At 36.6% G+C, this 22384-nt stretch overlaps 1 protein-coding gene and 2 pseudogenes across 3 annotated transcripts; 2 read left to right on the top strand and 1 right to left on the bottom strand.

The window, feature by feature from the left end:
* The first annotated feature begins 646 nt into the window (after positions 1-646).
* On the top strand, positions 647-6677 carry LOC306855864 (succinyl-CoA:3-ketoacid coenzyme A transferase 1, mitochondrial-like). The gene is made up of 17 exons (XM_079394795.1): positions 647-833; positions 2043-2154; positions 2372-2462; positions 2793-2928; positions 3429-3578; positions 3686-3792; positions 4029-4089; positions 4197-4304; positions 4388-4502; positions 4609-4703; positions 4800-4848; positions 5300-5372; positions 5477-5552; positions 5648-5737; positions 5823-5903; positions 5987-6088; positions 6372-6677. Exons 1-17 carry the CDS (start codon positions 738-740, stop codon positions 6405-6407), a joined length of 1578 nt encoding a protein of 525 aa, XP_079250921.1. The 5' UTR covers positions 647-737; the 3' UTR covers positions 6408-6677.
* A 918-nt stretch (positions 6678-7595) lies between these two features.
* Positions 7596-16627, top strand: LOC306855886 (complement component C7-like; annotated as a pseudogene). Its single transcript, XR_013785783.1, has 15 exons — positions 7596-7734; positions 7941-8016; positions 8140-8237; positions 8321-8462; positions 8545-8683; positions 9280-9415; positions 9507-9756; positions 10370-10483; positions 10569-10728; positions 10816-11037; positions 11534-11705; positions 11786-11873; positions 12869-13052; positions 13128-13187; positions 15876-16627. The product of XR_013785783.1 is annotated as a complement component C7-like (transcript).
* LOC306855885 (complement component C6-like) lies at positions 14222-21770 on the bottom strand (annotated as a pseudogene). The gene is made up of 18 exons (XR_013785772.1): positions 21562-21770; positions 21306-21476; positions 21078-21234; positions 19593-19721; positions 19281-19428; positions 19001-19133; positions 18419-18532; positions 18092-18332; positions 17854-17963; positions 17597-17762; positions 17277-17495; positions 16929-17097; positions 15870-15987; positions 15624-15756; positions 15338-15532; positions 15141-15228; positions 14800-15041; positions 14222-14695 (listed from the first exon to the last, which is right to left on the bottom strand). The product of XR_013785772.1 is annotated as a complement component C6-like (transcript).
* Between the last annotated feature and the right edge of the window lie 614 nt (positions 21771-22384).

Below are 22384 nucleotides of genomic sequence, written 5' to 3'. Positions count from 1 at the left end.
AGACATTCAAACTTACTTTTAATTAAACATCTCAAAACAGGGTCTTTTCCAGAATCATAATTGTATACATTTGGTAGAACATTTCATGATCCACTCTTAAAACTCTCATAAATCTCAGGATGACAGACACACAGCATATCTTAGGTCATTAACTCAACCATGTGTCTGGTGTCCAGTGTCAGAATGTAACTGCTTCACTCCGATTGATATTGTGGAAGTCTGGAAATTTCTCAACAGCTGTCAGACTTCTCAAAAGGGAATGACCTTTAACCCTGGTCATCTATAGTTTTGCATGACATGTAAAATTTGATTAAGTGTGCTCTTATGGCACTTAAAACTAATTCCCTCTACATAATAACCTCATGTTGGTATGACTGAGAGCATGGACACTGAGTCGATTCAGTTGCTGTATTTTGGATGTGGACTTCATTTTATCACATCAAATGAAGTTCATGTCCAAAATACAGCAACTGAATCTACAACTAAATCTTCCATAATTTATTATTTATATGATTTTGTATACATTTTTGATAGCTTCTACTGATGTATGGAAGCCAGGTGGAGGGGGGAGGGGGGGTTGACTTGATCTGTAATGACACAGTACAAAAGTACTCTCCAAACTGCCCTTACCCCCCGAAAACCCACCCTTTGCCCTATTTTAAAACTGAGCAGGATTGATCCAGGTTCTGTAGTAGACAGTGATTACTTTCCTGTAAAAAATTTAAGTTGTTCTGAAAATGTCTTTTCAGAGATTTCTATCTAGGTCAGATACTCTTCTCAGAGGCAGACTAATATCATTAAAACCCCAGGGAGGTATTTATCGTCATGGTAAGGTAAGTAACAGTTAAATTTAGGGTCCATTAAGTAAAGCGTTGTTAATATAATTGCATTATTTTAGGTTTCAGAATTTGTTTTTGAATTCATTGATGTTTATTTGTTTATGTGGATTTAATGTAATGTTTTAAGGGACTATAATAAATATAAGGCAATCCTTTGTTTCTAAAGAGCTTTTATTGCCTAATCAGTTTGGAGACAATGATGCAAATCATTCAAACAATTAGCTTTGTAAAGTTATATATTTTGCATATACAAAGGAACAGATTAAAATAAAGTTTAAAATAAAACAAATTCCACTGTATTGATTCATTGTTTGAACAGCAATGATGTTTGCTCAGAATATCAATATATGTCCATGTGTCCACATTGCGCTGTCAGGTTGTTTGACGCATGATGCTTGGCCTTCTGCACGTTTCATTTTGCATAATTAAGATCACAATATGCATTGATTTTCTGCATTTTATTAGTCCATTTCTTTTAAAAAGCTCTAATAAGACATTAAAATAAATGTGTGATATCATATAATTCACTTTAAACCTCTGAATGCGTTGTTGTTTGCTTTGAACTTCTCTTCAAAGAGGTTCAAAGCAAACATCACTGTGAGCATCAACAGATAGCGTTTCATTTTTTATATTATATTTTTATAGTGCCTAGTGTTTTATTTTAATAGAATTTCACTGTAAAGATGATTTCGTTGAAGAAGAGAAAAACCCATAAAATAAATGTTAGAAGAATATCTTGCAAATGTTCCCAGTTTTGAAAATGTTAATTTTTGAACATTTTATAAAATATTTTCTGAACTTTGTATTTCATTATTATTATTTTATTTAGTCATTAAAAAAAGTTAAGGAATATTCCATTTGATAATTTTTCTAACTTTATGAAAACATCCATTTGAATGTACTCTGAAACAATTATTTAAAAACATTTAGATGAAGGTCCAACTTAAACATTTCAGAAATATATGACTTGTGTATAAAGAACTTTTTTGTGCTAATGTTTTGAGAACATTATTAACTGCCAGATAACTCTGAATGAACATTTTATTGTTAACATTACTGAAAGAATGGTTGTTCATAATAACTTTGAGAGAACCTTGCCAGAACATTAGTTCTGAGAATGTTCTTTGTTAGCTGGGAACAAGCATTTTCACTTTAATTGTGCTTAAAAGAATGCCATGCTCTCCCTGTCATATTACTCCACAGGAATTCAACTGCTCTCATTTCTCAACCTCCCAGTCATGGAGTGCGTGTTTTTATTCGGACCCCACAGAGGCCGTCAGAGACATTCCTAATGGCTCCATGCTTCTTGTCGGAGGTATAAGGAGGAACTTAATGCTTATGTCATATCAAAACATGTGTCCGCTATATGTGGCCTCTATCCATGTAGTTCTGCAGGATGCAGTCCTGTCTGATAAGTTGTTCATACAGCTAAGTGATATTTCCTGCACTGATATCCTTTGCTGTAGATAGAACATAATGTGTCCCCAAGCGCTATCCCTGTGAGTGCTTAATTTCCCCCTTTTCTGTCTCAGGCTTTGGTTTGTGTGGGATCCCGGAGAATTTAATCAGCAGCCTGTTGAAAACAGGGTTAAAAGACATCACAGCCGTGAGCAACAATGCTGGGTGAGAGAGATCTCTAATTAACATGTCAGTAAAGTGAGTGAAGGGACACAGTGTTTCCAGAGAATTCCCAAATGTGGACGAACTCACTGGGATGTTTACAGCGGGTTCCTGTCATGTACTCTTAAACACACACACACACACACACAAAAAGACTGGAAAATAGTCTGATGGGGTCGAGTGGCAGGAAAGAGGGAAAAAGGGAAAAGGGAAGGAGGCCCTCAAGAATCAAGGCTTGAAGGAGCACCAGTGTATAATGTTTCTTGTGTGTGTGTGTGTGTGTGTGTGTGTGTGTGTGTGACTAACTAACTACATGATTGTTTCTGATAACAGGGTTGATAACTTTGGCCTGGGAATGCTTCTGAAAACCAAACAGATAAAACGCATGATATCTTCATACGTTGGGGAAAACGCTGAGTTTGAGAGACAATATCTATCAGGCGAGCTGGAATTAGAGCTTACTCCTCAGGTAGATTATTTAACTCATTGCAGTTTACATTCTCCATGTCTAGTTTGACTAAGTTTTTTCTGTTGCCTAACTTTAAGGTCAATATCAAATTGAAATCAACCCTATTTACTTTATAAAAATTTTATGATTATGTCAAGTAATAACCCAGGTAACAAAAATATGTTGGAAGAACAGTAAGGGAACACTATCAAAAAACATTAGACGAACATCCAACTAAAATGTTTCTGTGTTACTGGACAAATGTTAGTGTTACTGGACAAATGTTTGTTCATAACTTTGAGCGAACCTTGCCAAAACCAAAGTTTCCAAAGTTTTAAGAATATTCAATATAAGCTGGATCCCAATAGCCAAATAGCTGGTTAGGTACTGCTTTAGCAAACATGCATTCAGATTTGTTGTGTGTAACACCCACAATACAAACAATCTTCAAAAATACATCATGTTACAAGTTACAACCATGGGTTGCAAAAAATACTGTTTGATTGATTTGATTCTATCAGGGCACACTAGCAGAGAGGATACGGGCTGGCGGTGCAGGCATCCCAGCATTTTTTACTCCCACCGGGTATGGCACTCTCATCCAGGAGGGGGGATCACCCATAAAATACAACAACGATGGAAGTATTGCTATTGCAAGTGAAAGCAGAGAGGTGTGGTGAGGCTGTCAAAACTTGTTGATGGCTTTTGCCATTTTTTCACCCTTTTTTTCAATTACATACATATATCTAAGTTCTTGTCCTTTGATTGTTTGGTCCAGGTTCGAAAGTTTAATGGCAGACATTATGTCATGGAAAAAGCCATCAGGGGCGACTTTGCTTTGATAAAGGCCTGGAAATGTGACAAAGCAGGCAATCTTATTTTCAGGTCAAGAAGTTCATGTATTAAAATGATTTAATTTATGACACTTTGACACCATTTGTATTTTTCAATCTTTTACTTTTTTCAAAATCAAGATCCTACTTAACCTAGATTGTCCACTAGGTGTCAGGCTTTATCTGTGTAGCGATCTAGAATTCTTTTTTTCTAGAATATCTGTATTCATGTAGTTAGTTCCTAAACTTTTTATTTACATTTGCTGAACATAATTTTTTTTTTAACAGGAAAACAACTCGTAATTTCAACCAGCCTATGTGTAAAGCAGCCAAAGTTACAATAGTGGAGGTTTGTGACCTTTCAATTTGTGATGGGCTTTGTGGCTTTGACATTTTCTAGTGTCATGTTTGAGGTCTCACAAAATAAAAAAGAAAATGACTTACTTTGGTGCACAGGTTGAGGAGATTGTTGATATTGGAAGTTTTGGTCCTGAAGACATTCACATCCCTTCCATATATGTAGACCGGGTAGTGAAAGGAGCCATCTATGAAAAACGAATTGAGGTGAGAAAGACACCTGAACCTCTCTGATGTTCACATTTTAGAGCTGTTTATTAGGTCATGTTCAGGACTTCTTATGTTTATAGAAAAGGCTGGTTCAGTCTAACAAGGAAGAGAAACCTAAAGTCAAACAGGACTCAGATATTACCCGGGAGAGAATCATCCGGCGAGCTGCACTGGAGTTTGAGGATGGGATGTATGGTATCCTTCAGAAGCCTGACCACAGATATCACCATCAATATGATAGATATCGAAAAGTACAAGTTTCTAACAATCCTGTTCGCACATACCTTGACAACTCTCCCAGCAAATCTTGGCATTGGAATCCCTATGATGGCCAGCAATTACATAAGCCCTGAAATCACCGTCCACTTGCAGAGTGAGAATGGCATTTTGGGACTGGTGAGTTTCTATTATTAAATAACCTGAGCAAGTAATTTTCCAGCTAATGAATTTTCACTTTTCAATTTCCAATCCCCTCTTTTATTTTATTTTTAGGGTCCCTATCCAACAGAGAATGAAGTGGATCCTGATTTAATCAATGCTGGTGCAGATCTCTTTATCACATACTTTATCATATTTTATGTTCTGTAAATTAAATTGTTATACTCCACATTCACTGTAGCAGTGAGTAAAGATCTTCAGTGTGAGATCCACCAACATTGCAGCCATGAAATTACTATAATACAATATGAAAGGTGTACAGAATACACAGTACGCTTGCTATGCACAGTATACACATACAGTCTAGCAAGTTTTGATCCTGAAGACATTCACATCCCTTCCATATATGTAGGCCGGGTACTGAAAGGAGACAGCTATCAAAAACATACACGTCATTTACACACGACAAAATCCTAATAATAATAAATATGATATATATTATATAAATATATTTATTTGTTATATAAGAAATGTATTGTAATTATTCAATAATATAAAATAATTCTAAAATCCTTCTTTACAAGTCAGATCTTGGCCCTTTTGTGTGTGTTCAGGTAAGGAGACGGTAACAGTTTATCCAGGAGCTGCCTATTTCTCCAGCGATGAATCCTTTGCCATGATCAGAGGGTGAGTGTCGGAATACATTCATTTATGTATTCATTCATTTTTATGTTGTTCCCCCTATTTTTCTTTCACTTCAACTTCTTCACCTTTTATACCATTTTTTTTAGAGGTCACATTGACCTGACCATGCTGGGAGCAATGCAAGTTTCTAAGTATGGAGATCTGGCCAACTGGATGATTCCAGTATGAGTTTCATGCTCTATATTATTGTATCATCACTGATAGACATGCAGTATGTTTTCACTTGCCTGGTTTGAAATGTTCCATGTGTTTCTCAGGGTAAAATGGTAAAAGGCATGGGTGGCGCAATGGACCTGGTGTCTAGTGATGCCACAAAAGTAGTTGTCACTATGGAACATTCTGCCAAGGTACAATAATCTTTACAATCTCACTTACAGTCATCATGTTTTATTTCTTGTCACTCTGTGTAAAATTCGTACTGTAAATTTAAAGGGTGGGAAGCATAAAATCTTAGAGAAGTGCACACTTCCTCTGACCGGAAAACAGTGTGTTGACCGTATAATCACTGAAAAGGTCAGTAAAATTCATTTCAGAGAATCATCAGCTATATTTCACCTTTTCAAGGACAGTGTGATGTTTGTTGTCACTTGTTCTAGGCGGTGTTTGATGTCGATAAGAACAATGGTTTAACTCTCATTGAGATTTGGGAAGGACTGACACCAGATGACATCAAAGCATGCACTGGGACGGCGTTTGAGGTGAGACTGTGCACACACAAAAAACTAAAACAACATAGGCTATATTGTCCTTATTCTGAGATTTGTGTTAGTCATGGTTGTTGATTGTTACTTCAGTAGTGGCTGTGCTAAAAAGCTATATGCACAAGATTATGAGCTGTTGAAACTTTGTATTTCAGAGGAAACCAGTCACTATTATGTCCTTCTGTTGTGACTGAACGCACTTTCCTTTAGATCTAATATTTGTGGGAGAGTTTTGTGTATAAGGGCACAATATCAGTTAAGTCATTCTGGTATTTTTCAGGTGTCAAAAGACTTACGTCCGATGCAGCAGATATGAGATAAAACTGAGGATTTATATTGACAGCCTTCTGCCAGTATACAGGACCAGAGCAAGAGAGAGGACTCGTCTGCCTTCATTTCAACAATTGTTTGATTTTTTTGGATGTGGCGTGAATACAGAATTCATTGTTAAATAGATGCATCATGTTAAAACACAAAATAATGCACAAAATAATGCAGCTGTGCTACTTAAACTTGATACTGATTCATTCGTTCTTGCCACAGTTTAAAATAAATAATGTTGGTGTAATTTGTTTTTAAAGTTTTACTGCTTTGTCAGCGCAGTCATTTCATTACTGTAAGATGCAACACAATATAGTGTAAACAGACCAAATCAATGAACAAAGCTTTATTGTGACACATAAAAACAGACATACAGTGGACCTCTGCTCAGTACAAGTTTTGACCCTAGTGTCACTCTGTGATTGGTCATCGAACTGAACAACAAACATTGCACAACTCTCTGAAGACAGAGGTCTATGTGTCCCACAGGGTTTGGGACAAAACACTATTTCACCATCCTCCTTACAATACTTAATGAACCCCATGATTTTTTCAAATGACAGAAACAAAAACAACATGCATACACTGTTTACTGTAATTTACACATTTAAAGACCAGATAGTGAAACTGAGACACAGTAATCCCAGAGATGAATATAAACTGGAAAAGTCAGCCTGAGGTAAAACAAGCCAGCACTGACTGTCCCTCAGCTGAGTCATTAAGAGCTCCTGTATATGAGCAGGGCCCATCACAATCTGTCTTGTCTACAGCTTTCACAGCATTAAGGTAAGAAGTTTTTCACACAAAAGGCTTAGGTGAAGAATGAATTGCAGAGAATAAAAAGTAAGGTACGGTAGTCAAGGCTAGATTCCAGTGTTGTTGTTGGAATTGAAGTAAAATATAATTAAATATAAATATTAAGGCCCGTTCACACAAAGAACGAAACGATAAAGAGAACAAGCCTATATTAGCGTCCATACCAACGCAAATAAAGTTCTGTCTATTAGAAAGAGCGCTGCAGTTTTGTTGTCTGTCGCTTTAAATTTTTGGGCTATTTAATCAAGTGGATTCTGATTGGCTGTCAATGTTTTATTCGATCATCAGCTGAAAAAAAAAACGTTCTGAAAATGATTCCATGTCATTTATTTGTTTCGTTATAACTTATAACTGGTGTGCATCTGCTATTAAAAGTCTTTTACATTTAGAACGGTTTTTAGAACTAATAGAACTATCTTTAAAGTTGTAGTTCGTTGTCAAGGGGAACGGGCCTTTGGACTTAAACGGACATTAGAAATATCGCCATAACTAACTGAAATAAACAGGTTAGTAAATTAGTAAACTACAAGTAAACCGATTTTTTAAAAACTAGTGTATAAATAATACTAAAATAACACTGTTTTCAGATGTGCCCAGCTGCTAGAGCCTCTTTATTAGTTCTCCTCGCGTTTCTGCCTTGTATTTGGTCAGTGCTGCATACAACCTAGATTTTATTCTAGATTTTTAACCTGGCACATTTTTGTAATGCAAGGTGTGAGCAGCCAGTAAACTGCAGGTGGGGGGCATATGGGGACTGGTCAGAGTTTGACGGCTGTACCAAGACACAGGTAATCAAATAAACAGCTTTATTTGAAGCAGGTTTAGAGAGTATAATTGCAACTGGCCACAACTGAATGACTGACTTTCTAATGTTTTTTTTTATTTTCTAAATCTTCGTATGCGTCCCGTAGAGACGTTCCCTCAATTTGGAGGCAGCTCTTGTACAGGCGAGGCTATCCAGAGACAGGCCTGTTCACCATAGAAAAGCTGCCCCCTACAGGCAGATCTGGTAAGTCACTTCTGGCTGTGATATTAAATTTGTGTGGAGAGTTCACAGTCAGTTTACAGTTTCATTGGCTTGTTTATTTATAGGTCAGTGCATCAATCCGTCTCTGGTGTGCAATGGGGATCATGACTGTGAAGATGGTTTAGATGAGCAGCGCTGTAGTGACAGTGACACTATAGTGTGTAATGAGCAAAAGCTACCACCCAACTCTAACATCACAGGAAGAGGGTAAAATATGGCTTTTACACTGAGTATAAACTATTGTTAAATGAATGTTATAATACAATATGTAATATTTGGCATCCCTTAGGTTTGATGTGTTGGCGGTTGAGCTGAGAGCCGGTGTCATTAACACTCGTAACTTTGGTGGGCAGTGCAAGAAAGTCTTCAGTGGAGATCACAGAGATTTCTACAGACTTCCATAGAGTCTACTCAGATATAGCTTTCAGGTGAAAATTTTATTTTAGGCCTATCTCTTTATTATAATGATAGCTAGGCTATTATAGTCAAACCAAAATTTATTCAGACATCTTCAACATTTCTCACATTATCACAGTTTATACGCTATAGAAAAATGGTAATAAAATATGACAATAACTCAGAGTTAAACTGTGTCAGAACAAATTCATCTCGATAATGTCAGATAACTTTGATAGAAAGGTATGTAATGGATTACAATCAACCAAAAATTATTAAGCTGTTAAAATTGAAGTACACAATTAGATAATACCAATTTAGGTCAGCCAATTACCCAGCAATGCTTTATTTTGTTCAATCTGTGGTGTAAAAAAGCTGCATTAGCGATTAAAGAAAAAACACTAAGCTAAACATGGTCAGGTCAAAGTGACTGAATCATTTTTGGTCCCAAATTTTTATACATTTTACTGGTAGTCCAGTGTATGAAGAATTTTGCTATCCTCACTTACATAAATGAACTATAGGTTCCTTCACCCACTAGTAAAAAAAATATCAAAAATTATATTTGGTGCCTGAATCATTTTTGGTTTGACTGTATAATGTAAACAGTTTTTATATTTACTTTCAGGTCAGTGTTGAAAATGACTTCACTGACGAATACCATGACAGTTCCTGGTCCTACATGAGGCATGAAGAGGAAAAAAATTTAAATTAGAGGAGGTCATGATCATAAAACCTTTCATAACAAATTGAAACAGGACAAGGTAACAATGGATTCAGCATGTTAAATGGTAAAAAAAGGCTGAAAATATTTGATTGTATTATATTTAAAATGCTGTACTTTCTGTCTTAAAGACCTATCATCTGCTGATAATAAGAAATGAGGTAGAGGTAGCTCAGTTCCAAAACAATGCTCCTCAGTACCTCCCTCTATCTGAAGACTTCTGGAAGGATCTGTCGGCCCTGCCAAGCATGTATGACCCATCAGCCTATCGATTCTTTATACAGCGTTATGGCACACACTACATGGAAGAGGGCTCTCTGGGAGGCCAGTATCGGGCCCTGCTGGAGCTGGACGCTAGTTATATGATGGAAATGAGCATGTGTTAACTTCCGTTTTTCCTCTGTTAATATTTAAAGGGATAGTTCACCCAAAAATGAAAATTCTGTCATTAATAACTCACCCTCATGTCGTTCCAAACCCATAAGACATTCGTTCATCTTCGGAACACAAACTCTGATATTTTTGATGAAATCCGAAAGCTCTCTGACCCTCCATAGACAGTAATATAATTAAACGTTCAAAGGCCAGAAACATAGTAAGGACATTGTTAAAATAGTCCATGTAACATAAGTGCTTCAGTTGCTAGGAGAATAATTTTTGTGCGCAAAAAAAAAAAAAAATAAAAATAATGACTTTATTCAACCATTTCTTCTCTTCTGTGTAAATCAACGCGCGTTCACAAGAGTACCATGACACATGCAATATGTAACATCCAATGTTTCAAAATAAGTTAATCTGATTAAATAAAATGGTATTGAATTTTGATTTGAAAAATTCTTGATCTGGTCTAGACAATTTTGTGCATGCTTCAGTCCAAGTTTTGTGTGATGGATGCCAGTATAGTCATTTTAGTTTTCCTTCAACAACAAAATCCCTGTGTAAAATCCATGTGTGAATCAATCTTTTTGTTTAATGTATTTTTTTTTTAATTCAGGTAAAACGGATATTGATTTCCACCAGTGTATTACACGTGTGAAGCGACGGCTCTTCTATAAAAAGTAAAAAACCAAGTGTACGAAACTGATGAAGACAATTGAGAGTTTCAGCGGTTAGTCCGAATAACTGATTCTTTATCAATTCATGTAATTTAAATATCAGATTTGAATGTTATGACCCTTTGAAATGTTTCACAGAGAACAGAAATCATAAGATAAAACTGACATTATCGGAGGACATCCCGCTTATATCGCTGGCCTTAGTTTTCTAGACTTGGAAAACCCTGACAGTAACAAACAGATGTATTCCAAATGGGCTGGATCAGTGAAGGAGTTCCCTAAAGTAATAAAACAGAAGGTATGACAGAATTAAGACATCAAAAACATGTGCGTAGAAGTATAAAGTAAGTATAGAAGCATTCATAATATGGTGTCATATTCCTAGTTGCAGCCACTGTATGAATTGGTCAAAGAGGTGCCATGTGCTGGGCTGAAGAAACTCCACCTCAAGAGGGCACTGGAGGCCTATCTGGAAGAGCAGAGCCCTTGTCACTGCAGACCTTGTCAGAACAACGGCATGGCTCACTGACAGTGTGTGTGTGCCTGTGCAGGCCGGGCACCAGCGGTAATGTCTGCCAGAATGGCCATATCCTCGGAGAACAGTCTGGTAAGAATGTTTGTACATTTGTTACAAATAAAATCAAATGCAAATGTTTATATTTAATGGCACTCTATCATCTGAACAATCAGTCAGTAGTGATATGACACAAAATTTTATTTCGGGACATCTCTGAAGATAATGAAAACTTGTAGTTCAGTAATTAAGTCAGATTGATTCAGTTGAATCAGCTCCTGCTCACTGAATCTGTTCACTGAATTGAAGGATTCGTTTACAAACGGATTTTTCATTAAAACAACTTGTGGATAAGTTATTTGTTTGGAAATCAGACAAATAAAGCTCATGGTAGCTATGTGGTTTATTATTGCACCATATTCAATACAGACAGCTCACAACTCATTTACATTTACAACGCAGATAAGTTTTTCTTTTCTTAAACGTTAGCAGTGAAAGCATTGATTCGGCACTGAAAGTAGTTCATTTGATAAAATTAACAAGCCTGTTCCTCTTGTCTCAAATATGTCAAACTGGTCCTGCTTTTTAGGAGTGATTGAAGGAGTCTGGAGCTGTTGGTCTGCCTGGAGTAGCTGCTTTCAGGGTCAAAAGTCTAGGACACGTTCGTGTAATAATCCTGCTCCAAGAAATGGAGGCAGGAATTGTATAGGAGAGACCATAGAGTGGAAGAGCTGTGAGGACCCTGATTTTGAACACCTCAAGTGAGGATCAAAAATTTGTACATTTTATTTAGTTTTTTGTTTTTTCAGACCTAGACTCACAACAGTTTTTCTTACTTTAGAATGATGGAGCCCCATTGCTTTGATCCCTCAGTGACACCAGTGAAGACGTGTAAAACTCCACCTCCTTTGGCTAATGGATTTGTTTTGGTAAGTGCTTCACTAAGCAAAGAAACTGGATGGGGGTGGGAATACGCACACAAGCGAAAACCCCTTCAATACACAAAACTCGCAACAGACATGCTTTATTTCAATTCAGTTCAAGTTTATTTGTAAAGCGATTTTCACGAGACACATCATTGCAAACTAGCTTTACAGAAAATTTTAAGGTTCTACATTATATTTAGGAGTAGGTTATTAGTGGTGACTATGGCAGAAATGTATTGTAAAAATTCTGCAGTTTGTTACAAATTACATGTAATCAAACAGACGGAGAACACTATTAACTGCAATGATTATATGTTGCGATTAAACTTTGCGATTACACAGGTAGAAAATATATAAATAAATATATATTTAAGAAAAATTGATATGCAAAAAATTGCATATATACACACACACAATTGTGTGTGTGTGTGTGTGTGTGTATATGCAATTTTTTGCATATCAATTTTTCTTAAATATATATTTATATATTTTCTACCTATGTATTTTATGGCCATTTTTGTATATATTTAAAATATGTATAAAAAAATATATATATGAATATATATTTTTAAAAGCATTTACAAAATATATTTTGCCCTCTATATATTTCAGTCCATGAGAATACATTCACATTTCACATTTGAAGAAAGCTTTATTTGGCTATATAACTCCTGTGAGCACACAATATTTGAAAAAAAAAAGAAATCATATCAAGTAACATATTATGCAATGTTCAAATGTATATAAAAATGAAATATTATTAAATCTGTATATATTCAGTTTTTAGCTCTAATAAGCTATTTCATACACATATGTATTTAGCCTACATAGGCTACTGTAAGACTGGAATATTTTCTTTCCATTTTAAAATTTGGGCAGTTTTTTGTGGGGTTTTTATTTTGCTGTTGTATGGGTAATTCTAAAATGTTCTGGGTAGTTGTTAATGCATTGCTAAGTGATGGCTTACTCTCTCGTTCTTTTTATTGTATGTTTACCAGAAACTGCATGTGATCCTCCAGCTGTTCTGAGTAATGTCATTGCCACACCCTCAAAACAAGCTTATCTGATCGGGGAGAGTGTGACCCTATCATGCCCAAGTGGGATGCGAAGGCGAAGCAGAAATCATGTGCCGTCTTGGTCTCAACTGGTATCCAACACCTGAGAGTGTCCGTTGCAAGCCAGGTAGGTTGTAGGTTCCTAATAAGCACCAATAAGGTACATGATTTCAATTATTGCTTATATTGTTTTTCTGAATAGCAGAAGCAGTACCCACTCAACCAAGCCTACTCTGCAAACCATGGGAAAAATCAGCAAAGGGTCAGTGTGTTTGCAAAATGCCATATGAATGCAAGTAATTTTATTAGTTATGGTATTAAATGCAAAAAGTAACAATGGCCATACTATGCAGCATGCATTAATGTGAAATCTCTATGTGACATTGACCAGGGCGTCACTCCACATTTGTGCCTCTGTGCATTCTGGACAGGTGAACAGAATGAGCATCTGCCAGCTCAGGGCCTTGTAGTGTCTGGGGCAAACCTTTACTTTGCTACAAGATAGTGCATGCAGTTGGCCAGAAACCAAATTCACATCCTGTCAGGACTGCCATGAGTGGGAGACATGTGACTGTAGGCTCATATTATAAAACAAAACATGAAAGCCTTTTTATGTAAGGATAAATGACATGATACTGATCTTATGTGCAGTTTTAAGCATTTTATTTTAAAATGTTATTTATGTATTAATGCATAATGTATGGCAATAATAACACATAGTAAAGCAATAATAAAGAGATAATTTATTTTATTATATTTTATTTTAATATGTATATATATTTTTTAAATTAATGAAACTAATAATTGTGTACCTAAGTATATTTCAGGTATGAAATATTTATTCTTACATTTTAGTCATATCTCAGTGGTTTGAAACTCTGTTTCAGTCATAGCTTGAAAGTCAGCTTGAAAATAAGTTGCTTTGGATAAAAGTGTCTGCTAAGTGCAAAAAACATGTGAATGTATCCCCAGGTTCGAAATGTGAATGTAAAGATCCTGAAGACTGTTCAGATGTGTGTCTCTCTAATGGGCGGAGCTCCTGAGATGGTTTCAGAGTGTGAGGCCGGGGCTTGGAGATGTCAAGGAAAAGACATCACAGTGCTTAGCATTGGACATTGTCAGTCATAAACAACAACTTTCAATTGCTCGTTGCAACTGTATGATTTTTAACTGTAATGAGTAGTTATATGTAATATATATAAAACATTGTAAATAAGTGCACATTCATTAATAAAATGGTTCTTAAATTGTGGGCAATGTGGTTGACAATCAGATCAAAGTCACAGTTACACTTTTCAGTGTAATCGACATAAAAATAACTTCCTTTTATTTGTCTCTACACATGCTGGGATGGAAGAAAGCATTTTAATGTTACAAAAATATACATTTAAGCTTTAACAGATCAATACAAGAACACATCTGAAAGTCTGATAACATTTTATTATGAAGTTCCACATCAATACCCAGACAGCTCAAAAAAATAACTGCATAGTGTACTGTGAGTGACTATAAAACAACAATGGGTTATCTGTTCAAATCAATAACGAGTGAGCATTTCAGCTGTGAAAATGTCCACAAAATTGCACAATTAAGAACTTGCACAAGGACCTTCATGCAGAAGCTCAAACTCCATCTTGCTGCACTTCATGGCAGCCATGAAGCACAGATTCAAGCTCCGTGTGCTTTGCATTCTCACAATTTTCAGGCAGTACATTTGCTTCCCATCTTTGGAACATTCCCTGGGGATTTTGCACTCGCATGTTTTTGATACTAAGAAGAAAAGACGATGTTGAATTATTTCAATTGAATACAAACCAAAGATGCTTTGATTCTGATATAACACATCACATCAGGATTCGTGATCAGATCTGTACCTGAGCAGGTCTCCCACTCGTAACAGGTGTCTGAACCGCAGGGCTCCCGCACCGAGCTCTGCTCAGATACGCTGGCCCTGAATTTGGCCCAGTCCAGACTGCCTGCGTCGGTTTTGCATGGTCCATTATTCATAAAGTATAATCTGTCTCCATGACAACGGTCAGCATGAAAAGCACAGAGGGACATCATAATGGCAGTCTCCTTGCCAGCGTCAAAGACACACAAATCTGCTCTGTAATTTCTGCAGGAAACACAAACGCATGGTGCTTAATGGTCAAGTTTCCAAACAGACCACAAAACGTGAAACTATTAACAAAATGAATCCAAGACACATTCATACCTGCATCTCTCTTTGGACATGCAGATGCATTTAGTCCCATCATGCATCTCTCCAGGTTTACAGCTGCTGTCTGGTACAAAGGGTTTCTCTGCGGAAAAATATTTGTTATTAATTTAACCATGTTTGCACCAAAGTAGCTAAATGTGTGAATGTTTTGTGAAATTTTATACAAAAGCTCATTTATTCTGTGAAAGTACCAATCTTGCAGTGTATGTCTTGTGGGATGTTTGGCTCCCAAACAAGACTCTTCCCACACGTGTAATATTGACGCCCTGAGGGACTCATGCCACTCTCTAAGCAGGCCAGCATGATCTCACTTCCTACTTGAAACTCCATTTTGTCTGGGTATATCGTCATGCCATCAGGCACTGTGGGTTTGGAGCAAACGTTTTCTGGAATGACAGGAAAACATATGGAGTGAAAACTGTACAGGACAAAATGAGCTTTCAGATCATAAATTATATCAGCATTTCTATGGCTTACTAATGCACTGTCCCTTTGGTTTCTCCCAAGTCCCGTCTTGCAAACAGTGAATGAGCTGGTATCCATCCAGTTTAAAACCAGTGAAGCAAACAAACTCCTCGTGATCTCCATAAGCGTACTGACGTTTGTTGATCTGGAATTAGAGGGAAAAATATCAAAGCTGGATATTAGTGGAAGCAGGCAGGAATAAATAGCATGTGATCTAAAAGTTTCAGTTTAGAGAAAGATGGTCTTGTGTTTCCTCACCCTCAGGTGGCTGTTGGCAGGTGGATGGGGTTTTGGACAGCCAGAAGCTCCAGGGGGCAACTGGCTCTCACGGGACCCTTCAGTCTCAGAGTCATCATCATTAATGCACACATTTTGCCTGTGAAAGACATTTGTTGCATTCATTGCACATGAAATTGTGCTTGATCAATAACTTAAAATGCATTCAAATTTATACCTTTACAATAAAATTTTGAACCAACTGAAACTACATGTATGCAATAAACACAGTAAAGACAAATATGAATTATTAGTAATTAACAGTAATTTAATATTCTTTTAAAGGGATCACCCAAAAACCACCCTTATGTTGTTCCAAACCTGTAAGCCTTACTTCTGCAGAACACAAAAGAAGATATTTTGGAGAATTTTGGTAACCAAAGAGTTTCGGGTCTCATTAAGTTTTGGTGTCCATTGTATGGTCCAAAAATATAATAAGTCAATGGGAACTGAAACTGGTTACCAACATTCTTAAAAATATCTTTTGTATTTCATATAAGAAAGTCATCCATGTTTGTAATTACATGAGGGTAAGTAAATCAAGAATTTGTTTAATTGTTGGACTATCATTTTTTGAAAATATATAATTAGAAATTTAACAACTAAACAAAATGACACAATTACTATGTCTGAGAATAAAAAAGCATCCTGTATAGGCATATGCATAGCGGGCAAATAAAAGGTCTAAAGCACAATCACATGTATTCTTGGTCTAAATAAAAACTTGTGTGTTTCAAGTGGTTTCAGGAAACACATTTTTCGCCAAGATCTACGCAATAGAGTGTGTGAGAGAGCACAAGTGAGTAGAAGAGAGAAGTGAGACTGGATGGATTGTATGCAAATGACTAGCTGCATGCACACACTGCCTATTTTAGAACAATATAAAATAATCAACATCAGAATGAAGCTAAGAACAAATTTATATGCGTTCACACATGTGATTATGTGCAAATTGCATTTGCATGACATTTTTAGTGAATAAGTGCCACTGACCCCACCAGCAACTCTGCTTGTAGTCTACAGACAAGTAAGGGCACTTACGTCTGGAAAATAGAGATGGTGCATTCCTCCACCTGTTTCTCAAGGCCTTGGCAGGGTCTGCCGCCTCGCTGCGGTGCAGGGTTGTTACAGATACGTGAGCGATGCTTCTTCAAGGTGGCGTCACAAGTACTCCAAGAGCTCCAGCAACTCCAGCGCCCATCAACTTCATCTGTGAGATATGGACAGAAATTTATTTCTGACACCTTATCTATTTTTTTAGAATTAATTATTTTTTAAGCATTTTATTTTATTAATATTATGTATATTATATATCTGTATTAATATTATTATCTATGAAATTAACATTTTAATTAGAAAGATGCAGTATTTCTAGGCATGCATGTGAACCTGTAGTATAGTCCCGGGCTCGCAGTTTGGTCCATAGGTCCCAGTCTGGCAAATACAAATGCACTCCGTTCCAGAAAGAGCAGGCCGAGCATTATTTGGGCAGGGGGCACATTTGCAGGAATCAAATTCAGTCTGATACTCTTCCAGTGCCTTATGAAGATGCCTTCTCTTTGTCATAGCACAAGAGAAGCCCCGAACCAAATTCACTAAAGGCAAAAGCTAGACAAGACATTGACAAATCAATATTAATCTGATGATTTATTGTAGCTATTTTAAGTTCATTTATACCCACGAATATTTGACAGGTTTCTCTTCCTAACCTCAAAATCTATAACAGTTGGATTGTCTATTGTAGATTTGATCCAGTTCTGGTATGTGGTGCTGTCTGCGATACACCTCTCTTCTCCCAGGCCAGGGCTGCTGTAAATTCAGTTCTACCTCCTTGTACTGACGTGATACACTTCTCTGCTGCTTTTACAATTAACCCTGGAGTGGACAAATGCATTTCAAATTGGGGTTATATAACTTAAAACATAATCCTTATATATATTAAATAGTACATTTGTGCATGTATTACCTTCATATTTGGTTTCCCACATGTGGAACTATGTGATTCTCTGTTATAGAATATAGTAAAAATGGAGGAATCCTGACGAAAGCAACTATTCATTTCTGCTTCTGTCAGTCCTGGGAATCGTAAGGAGATACAACTGATTTGAAAGAACAGTTTTATTGTATTTCAGAAATGAGAGAAAACAATCTAATGAAGTCACATGAGCTCCACGTGTTGCAATCAGATGATAACGTCTGCTTACCATAGGTTTTTAGTTCTTCTCGATCATATTGGAAAAGGAGGTCATACTTCCCTCCTAATGTCCCAGAGCTGAAATAATGTGTCCCAAATAGCTGGAAGATCTGTCTGTAAAGGGCATAGTTGTATTCTAGTGGCAGACTGTTCAGAAACTGAAGGAACTGGTCTGCTAAGTAGAGACCAGAGGGTTTCAGTCTGAATGTTGATGTGGCAACAACTTGATGCACCCTGTAAAACTCAGAGTCCTGCACAAAAATGACAGAAAGAGATCTGAATAAATAGGCATAAATAAGGCATAGAGCATCATAGTTTGAAGCTTGAGATCTCTTGCCTTTTGTTGAGATGCTTTCACTGTCTCTTTGAGCAGTAACTGACGTGATTCTTTGGCCAAGTTGACTTTTTGAGGTTTGATTTCTTGCTCTTTAATATCCTCAAGATTTTCAACCTGGAATGAATTCAAATCAAATAAAATGTGAAACTCCAATCATTAATCCACTTCATGTGATTTGTGTGATTGGTTTTAAGGTAAAACAATAAATAGCTGATTTGTTAATTTTTAGATGCACTGATATTGAAATCCTGGTCCATACTGACTATATGTCATTTTTTTATGGATATATATTTCTCACAATTTATTTTAGTACAAACTACAAAAACCTTTTTAATTATCCTTTAGCATTACAACATGATAATTTACTATATAAAAGATGAATAACTATTCATTTTTGCAATCATCTGAAAATAACATTAATAGAGGTTTTGGTACATCTTAGACATTTAAATGGGCAGAAATTAAATATTGAGTAAACAAATAAACATAGCCTACCTGTATGGTGTCAATACATTGTGTGATTTGGATATCTTTCTACTCCAGCTAACAAAGTATGACAGACAGAAATGAGATTTTTCCCACCTTGATTTCATATCGCTCAATGTTGGCAGGGATTCTGTAGTAGTTTCTCCTGTGTCTTTGTAGATTGCATTCACCCCCCATGAATGAGTTGTCCAGAACAGCGCCTCTCATCTGCTCTGCTGCAGCATCAAATCTAATTTTAAATAGAACTTTTATCAGTTTTAAAATAAGCACCATCTCAGATTTGCTTCGATGACAGCTTGACAACTCCCTGAAAGCTTATGCCCATGAAAATGTTCTGCAATCTAAGAAACCCAAACGCTCTTTATCTGTAACTCACCCATAACCAATCAGGTCTGCTCCAGGAATGAAAGCAAATATCCGTTCACTTGCACACACGCTTTTTGTTTGCCCACAGTCTCTCTCGTCAGAGTTGTCCCCACAGTCGTTCTGCTTGTTGCACTGCAGAGTAGCCTGTATACATCTTCCTAGCAAGTCAGGGGCAATAAAGCAAGTTAGTGATCATGCACCTCATTTCTAAGCATTTAAAACTGCAAATACCTGCTAAATTATAAAATCAATGTAGGACAAATCTTAAACCTAAGGCGCAAATATGCTGTGTCGTTGTGAAGAAGTTGCTGAAGATAATTACCACTGTCACAGGTGAACTTGTCTTTACAGTTGACAGGATCAATCCCACATTCCTTGGAGGGATGACAGGCTCTTTCCTCTGTAAGAGATGGACTACAATCGCTGGCCTCAATACAGACCTGGTTCTGAACTAAATCACACAATATTCACACACTTACTAGGGCAGTGTACTATATTTAAGCAATTTCTCACTAGCAAGAATGTTGACATTGCTGAATATTAGCACAATATTAGAACAAGGCTACATGCTGGTATTTGGAAAAGCAGCATGGTTGCAAGCATGATATTATTTTTTGCAGCAGTTAATATTCAGAAACATACATTTAGACATTTTCTAACATTTTAACAAGTGCATTTTGCACTAATCTGTTGAATGAATGAGTCAAAGTCTCACTCATAAAGACTTGTCGCTTATCGCCACCTACTGGCGAATCAATGTTTCTGAAATTTAAAGACCACATCACACCAAGGATGATAACAATAACCATAACTACAAAGTATTAAAATTGTTCTAATTCTGAGAAAATAATAAAGTCCACACCACAACTAAGGATAACGGCACAGAGGAATGATATCGTTGGAATCACTTTTAGAATGATTTTTTCACCCCCCGCTTTTGATATGGTTTTTATAACCTGTTTGAACTTTCATTCTGACGGCACCCATTCACTGTAATTTCTCCAGATCGGTTTCAATGAAGAAACAAACTCATCTACATCTTAGATGACCTGAGGGTGAGTAAATATTTAGCTAAATAAAACCGACAGTCTGTCAGGAATGTGAAAAGATGGACAAACAGTGAAAAGTCCCACATTTATTCTGCTGCTATATCAGCATTATACAGTATTTCTAGGCATGCATGTGAACCTGTAGTATAGTCCCGGGCTCGTTTCTCGCAGTTTGGTCCATAGGTCCCAGTCTGGCAAATACAAATGCACTCCGTTCCAGAAAGAGCAGGCCGAGCATTATTTGGGCAGGGGGCACATTTGCAGGAATCAAATTCAGTCTGATACTCTTCCAGTGCCTTATGAAGATGCCTTCTCTTTGTCATAGCACAAGAGAAGCCCCGAACCAAATTCACTAAAGGCAAAAGCTAGACAAGACATTGACAAATCAATATTAATCTGATGATTAATGATTTTTTCACCCCCCGCTTTTGATATGGTTTTTATCACCTGTTTGAACTTTCATTCTGACGGCACCCATTCACTGTAATTTCTCCAGATCGGTTTCAATGAAGAAACAAACTCATCTACATCTTAGATGACCTGAGGGTGAGTAAATATTTAGCTAAATAAAACCGACAGTCTGTCAGGAATGTGAAAAGATGGACAAACAGTGAAAAGTCCCACATTTATTCTGCTGCTATATCAGCATTATATCTGATATTATATCTCTTGAAACACTGGTAGACCAATCAGCTTTACGGACCCAAACTAAATTTGGAATAAATCTCTTAATTTTAATACCTGTGTGCTTCACTCACAGATTTTTTGGCACACGGCGAGCACTCTGACCAGGGTCCAAACTCAGTCAGCTGGCAGTGTATGGGACAAGCCTCAACATTGCACATTCTGGTCTCATGTGTCTGACACAGCTGGAAACAATTGTTTTTGTTCCAGTGTTCATCATAGCGTACAGCCCTGCAACAAAACAAATATACATATTAAAATAATAAACTTTGCACAACAGAAATATGTTAAATAACGGTTACCTTGTACGTTCTTACCAGAGTTACAGGTTTTGGTGCAATAGGACCATGAACTCCATGGGTAATGGTCACAGAAACATCCCATAATGGGGGTAAATGAAGCCAGGGTGCAAAGTAGGACAAGGGGAATGGTAGCACGATCCATAGAGAAGAAAGCCTGTTGGAACTTGATAGCTTAAGGGAAAGTAGAAAGAAGTAGGTTATACACAAATATAGGCCTATGCATCAATTTTAATATATTGAGTAATCAAGACCTTACCACAGACAGTTTCTTGAGAAGAGCTGCAGAAACCTAATAGTACGAGCTTGATGAATAATACATCAATTTCAGACTCCTCCAAAAGCATGTAAGCACTCTATCATGTGTAATTTTTGCCTCTGAGTTTGACTGGAATCTGAATAAACATTCAAATCAGAGAGACAGATGCACAATCAGCTACTCTCGAAAAGTAACTCTAATTCTGAACTGGATGAATTGTCTTAAAGCATTCTCTCACAACTCTCTTTACAGAATTTGTTCATCCCCCTTTGCTTCCAGTAAACCCCTGCAGCTGGAAGTCCTCACTTTGACATTTGGCTCCTGCTTTAGACCATGGGAATGTGGACAGGGAGTACATGGATAACATGTTATTATGGGTCAAAGTTATTGCCGTTCTTCTTGCCAAATTAGAGGTTTCTTTTGCATGTTATCTTATTTTTTTCATAATCACTTTGGTCTTAATTTTAAACATGCATCAATTTCTTAAAAAACTGAATGCAAATTATTGTAGGTTGCAATAAAACAAACAATTACAGTAAAATAACAACAACTTTATTATCATTATAAAATGACTTATAGCTTATATGAGCTGTAACTATGCACACTTTATAGACATCTGACATGAGGAGCAAAAATCATGCTGCTAAACTGATATGCATTCACACAAACCTGTCTTGAATGGATAAATGAAAAATAAATCTTTAAAATCAATTTTAATAAATATGTTTTATTTACAATTTTTTGTATTATGTACAAAGTGAATTTTATTGTGTTATATTTGTTTCAAGCTTAGAATGAAATAGCAATGGCTTTAGTGCAGAGC

This window comes from Barbus barbus (assembly GCF_936440315.1).
Source record: "Barbus barbus genome assembly, chromosome: 36".
NCBI classification, from domain to species: Eukaryota; Metazoa; Chordata; class Actinopteri; order Cypriniformes; family Cyprinidae; genus Barbus; species Barbus barbus.
The sequence above is the reverse complement of the archived record's forward strand: the minus strand, read 5'-3'. Positions and strand labels throughout refer to the sequence as shown.

Excerpts from the sequence above, each read along its gene's own strand:
- LOC306855864 (XM_079394795.1), top strand. The coding sequence starts at position 738 with ATGTCTTTTCAGAGATTTCTATCTAGGTCAGATACTCTTCTCAGAGGC. Across the intron at positions 4,704-4,799 it reads AGAATGGCATTTTGGGACTG|GGTCCCTATCCAACAGAGAA; the intron begins GTGAGTTTCTAT and ends TTTTATTTTTAG. Across the intron at positions 5,373-5,476 it reads TCCTTTGCCATGATCAGAGG|AGGTCACATTGACCTGACCA; the intron begins GTGAGTGTCGGA and ends CATTTTTTTTAG.